This window comes from Chelonoidis abingdonii, chromosome 7 (assembly GCF_003597395.2).
Source record: "Chelonoidis abingdonii isolate Lonesome George chromosome 7, CheloAbing_2.0, whole genome shotgun sequence".
NCBI classification, from domain to species: Eukaryota; Metazoa; Chordata; order Testudines; family Testudinidae; genus Chelonoidis; species Chelonoidis abingdonii.
The window spans coordinates 39,225,335-39,230,078 of NC_133775.1; the positions used below are offsets into that span (position 1 = coordinate 39,225,335).

General features: G+C 47.7%; 1 protein-coding gene across 1 annotated transcript; it reads right to left on the minus strand.

Annotated features, from left to right (window-relative positions):
- Nucleotides 1-1,960: 1,960 nt before the first annotated feature.
- GPR88 (G protein-coupled receptor 88) lies at nt 1,961-3,187 on the minus strand. Its single transcript, XM_032804983.2, has one exon. It carries the CDS (start codon nt 3,185-3,187, stop codon nt 2,087-2,089), a length of 1,101 nt encoding a protein of 366 aa, XP_032660874.1. The 3' UTR covers nt 1,961-2,086.
- Between the last annotated feature and the right edge of the window lie 1,557 nt (nt 3,188-4,744).

Below are 4,744 nucleotides of genomic sequence, written 5' to 3' on the forward strand. Positions count from 1 at the left end.
CTCCAGATCAGCTTTTACATAGTCTCAGTATAACCATATAAACCAAAAGACCTTTTTTGATACAACAGGATACATGTAGTCACGGGAGGTTTAACTTACATGTTTACCGTTTGGGCTTCTTGAGCTCCCTGACCTGCCCCTGTGGGTGTGGCACTCCAGAACAGTGTGCCATCTACTTATGGACTGTCCTCTTCATCGTCTTGATGGTGGACAGATGAACTTAACATCTCCAGATGCTGCTGCTGTGAAAGAGTGGCTACATCACTTACCCAACATCTAATTCATTATTTGTGCTGTCATAAGCTATACACCAGAACTACTAACACAATAAAACAAACAGTTGGACACATTATAATACTATATACAGAGAGAGAACCTGTAGGTAATTTTGATCAAAGAGAATTTCCCAGGGCAGAGATTGGTGTCAAAATTTGTTTTATTTAAAGAGCTGTCCAAAAGAATCCAAAGCAAATTAAAGTTTTCTCCATTAATATAAGAGTGTTTCAACATGTAATTTATTCCTCTTCATCCCTGATGCCTCCAGTGGGAAGTACAAGGAGGATTTTGCTTGGAGAGCATAGGAGAGAAGTGGGAGCTAGCAGAAGCAGTTCCTGGATTCCTTAGATTATGGAAGATAGTAACTAACTTCTGCATAACATCTCCAGTGCATTGGGAATGGTGGGATATGTATTGAGTGAGTATTGTGGTCACTTTAAAGAGATATTGTCAAGGTTCTTTACACTTTATAAGAAGCAAGCTTTTGCAAAGCAGATTCTCACTAGAGGTGCTTGGATGGGTATTCTATTTCACTGGAACACGCTGGATTTTTTAAGAAAGGAATTACATTCCTAAGCATATTTACCAATTATCCCAATTTGGCCAGGACTGTCCTTGTTTCTAAACCTAGACCTGCAGGCTCTAACTTTTGCACCAGACAAGCAATTAAAAAAAGAAAATTGCAGCAACGTTCCTGCCATTAGATAATGCTGTGCAGAGAAGGCAGGCTGCAGCCTGTGGCTGAGGGCTTGTCTGCTTCTGTGCACAAAAGATACCAGCAGAAGAGGCTGAGGCAGGGGTGAGAAACCCCAGGCTACACAGCAGGTGTGACGGACACCAACTGCCCATTTCCTAGTCCCCTAGCTGTGCTGATCAGAGACTCTCAGGATCCCCATTGCTGCAGTAAAAAACGGGGAGAGGGCAAATTGGGGGGCACAAAAAGGGAGCTACATTGAGGGGGCAGAGAAGGAGAAAAAAACTAACTCACAGATGAAGGGGGATTTAAAAAAAGAGGAGAGAAATAGGATTTCAATAGCAAGGGAGATAGGGACCTCAAAGGGGTGGATGGGTAGAGAAAGATGGAGAAGCCCCACAGACCTTCAGGGTGAGGGGAGAAATTGGAGGAGAGGGAATGGTCATAACAGCCTCCCCTTAAGATGCAAGCAGAGGAGTGAACCTGCTGCCCCTTCTCCAAATAAATACATTTCAGGGGGCATCCACCCAAGCGGATGTGCTGAGGATTTGTGGGATGGAGGGTCATGAGGGCTGCCCCAGGTTTGCATCAGCCTCCCAACTTCTGGGTGCCTGTCTAGAACTCTGAGGCCCTCATTTAACTATGCCTCTGATGCACCAGCATTCAAGCACCACCCTCTGGTGAAGGGGTTTGAGCAGCCCCAAGCCCTGTAGAAGAGTCTCCATGGAAATATTTTTACAAGGCCGCATTTGCAACCCCAACATCCTGCTAAAGTAAAAGACGCAGAGAATGAAGTGAACCCAACCATAAACAAGTCTAAGTGGTATAGTCCAAGCTGAGAGAAATGCAAGAGACTCTAACAGCATGAGAGAGGGGCTTTACAGATATAAAATGCTTTTGTCTCATGTAAATTCCTGGTGATGTCAATTATACAGCGAAGGAAATTGGTCTGATATACATTTTAACCTGGCTGTGTCTGTAAGGCAGCGTTCAACATCTTTCCCGTAGGGAGTGGAGAATTCTGCTTTGCAGTTCTGTGAGTCATCTCCGCTCACACTCATCCCAAATGTGTCAGATGCTACCTCTAAAGGGAAGGGAATGCATTCCCCAAGCAGATCATTGAAGCACTAGGTTCCCCAGGCTCTCAACTTTGGTACCCAGCCGCGGCTGCTTCTGGCAAGGCAGTGACACTGTGGGGAGGGCAGCAGCTGCTGCAGCCACAGTTACAGTTGGGGTCTCTCCTCTGGGCAGCACTGAGCGCATAGAGCGCCTGAATTCCTCATTCTTCCAGGTATAGAGCAATGGGTTGAATGCAGATAGGGAGCAGAAGAGCAGCCAGCTGGTCACCTGCAGTGCCCGGGGTATGGACTGAAGGAAGAAGCCCAGCAGGCTCACCCATACCACAGGCTGGGTGTCCAGGAGGAAGACACAGCACAGGATCAGCACGGAGACACTGCTGAGGCGCCGCTGAATCCGGCGGGCAGGCGGTGGGGCAGCAGGGAAGGGCAACTGATGCAAGAGGTGGAAGTTAAGGACGCTGATCCGTTTGACGCTGACCCGCACCTGTCTCATGATGCCCAGGTAGCAATGGAGCAGCAGCACGGTCTGGCTGAGCAAGGCCAGTGCTACCAGCAGGGCAGTGTAGTGTGAACTGCAGCTGGCACTGCTGATCTCCCGCTGGGATGACTGCTGTGAGAGCCATTGTGTCCAGAGCCCAGGCAGCAGCAGCACCAAGAACAGAGCAAATCCCCAGGAAAGTCCGATCATCCACCCTGTGCGCCTCTGCTGGTAGAGTGCCTGGTAAGTGCTGGGTGCCTTGGTGATCAGCACATAACGGTTGAGGGCCACCAGCAGGTGGGAGAGCAAAGAGACAGTGAGGCCAAGGCCAAGGAGCCCACCCCGCAACAGCCTGTATTCTGCTGAATGAACAGAAGAGGAGCTAGGTGGCAACAGCCCCAGCACTGCTTCCTGCGGCATCCAGAGGGCACAGACACTCAGGTCAGCTACGCAGCCGTTCACAATGAAGGCATTGCTGGTGGTCTGTAGCTTCTTGAAGGAGAAGACCAGGTAAATGACCATCACATTGGATAAGGTCCCCATGAGGGCTAACAGCGAATAGATGAGAGACAAGGAGATTCTGGTCCCCGCGGATTCTTCACAAAGCAGCAGCAGAGAGGAGCTCGCACTCCAAACAGAAGAGGATGAAAAGTTGAGCATCTTGTTGAATGCAGCTCAGCTTCAACTCCTCTGGGCAAATCCCATCCTTATCTGGTCAGGAGGCTGTGAAGCAGAGACACAGACCATGCAGCAGAGAGAAGCCAGAGCATTCAGCTAGGAGGATCCACAGCAGGTAGAGGCATGTTTCAGAGCACGCAAGATCCAGAGCAGGCAGCTAGCAAGGATGGTTCAGAGCAGGCAACTAGCAGCATCCAGAACAGGCAGCTAGCAATAGGTGGTCCAGAGCAGGTCCCGGGCAGCAGCTAGCAGGGATGGCTTAGAGCATGCATCAAGCAAGGATAGTTCAGGGCAGGCAGCAGCAAGGATGCTTCAGCTGTGAAAATATCAAGAGAAGCAGCACTCTGCAATCAACAGCAACAAGAAGGGTGGCAGCTGCTATGAAGGATTGCAGCTTTTTTCTGCACTACTGTTCGTACACTGTACATCACTCCAGGAATATTCAGCCCTTCCGCTCTTCATGAATTATTCAGCAGATTTCCTACTTGCAAAAGCAGGAGGAAAAAACCCAGCTTGCTCTGAAAATACTGCAGTTACGCCGACTGATTTTTCTCCCTGCCTCACCAGCTCCATGGCTCGAATACCACATTATATTTACACAGCACCTTTCATCCTCAATAAGCCTTACAGACTTGGGTAGACTTCATTCACCTGCCTCTGAAACACAGTCCCTCTGGGGTAGAAACTCCTGTGCTAACTATTCACTTTAACAGATTTCTTCTGATTCACATTGTTAGGAAGCTTTCTGTACACCTATAAACATTTATTTTTAAAAAAGTATAATTTTAGAGCAGGTTTCTAGTAGCAACATGCTCTTTGAATTAAACTCCTCTCATTTGTTATAGACGATGCCTTGTCAAAAGAAAACTTTTCATTTTAGGGAGCTAAGCCTCAAATGCATATAATTTTTTTTTGAGGGGGGGAAGGAGGAAATGAGACTGTGGAACACACGGAAATCTATTACACATCCTCCGCTCTGGTTCTATCATGACTCTTCACTGTTAGTTTAGTGTTACAAACACAGATCCTGACCTTGCAGCCCTTACTCCCATGAATAATCCTACTGAAAACACATGATGAGGTTTCCAGGGGCAGGAACCTGATACAAACAAGTGCAAGTTCCATATTTAACATCACAAACTGGTGTTAATTCCACACAAACCCTTTCTATGGTCCATCTGAGGGTTATCAAGAGTGGCAAGGGGATGAAAAGGGGATAGCTGGAGATTCAGTCTTTTCACCACAGTGGCACAAAGGGAATGAAGACTGGCTGTATCTCCACAGTTGAGGGTATCCCAGGCATGATGTGCATGTAGAGACAACACAGCTGCTTTGTAGTATGTCTTAAAGGGTGCAGAGTGTTGGGGGGAGCACCTTCCACGTTTGCGGTACCCAGCAAAATCAGCATGCCTGAGTTTCTGGAATGCAGTACATTCACTCATCAGTTAGTACAGGATATCCCAAAAGCTGTGACCTATGAATCTGACCCATACCTTTACTTTCCTGTGCAAGTGAGTAAAAAATAACCGGTGATACAAC

What these genes read in the sequence shown, in the direction of transcription:
- GPR88 (XM_032804983.2), bottom strand. Translation starts at nt 3,187, where the DNA reads ATGCTCAACTTTTCATCCTCTTCTGTTTGGAGTGCGAGCTCCTCTCTG.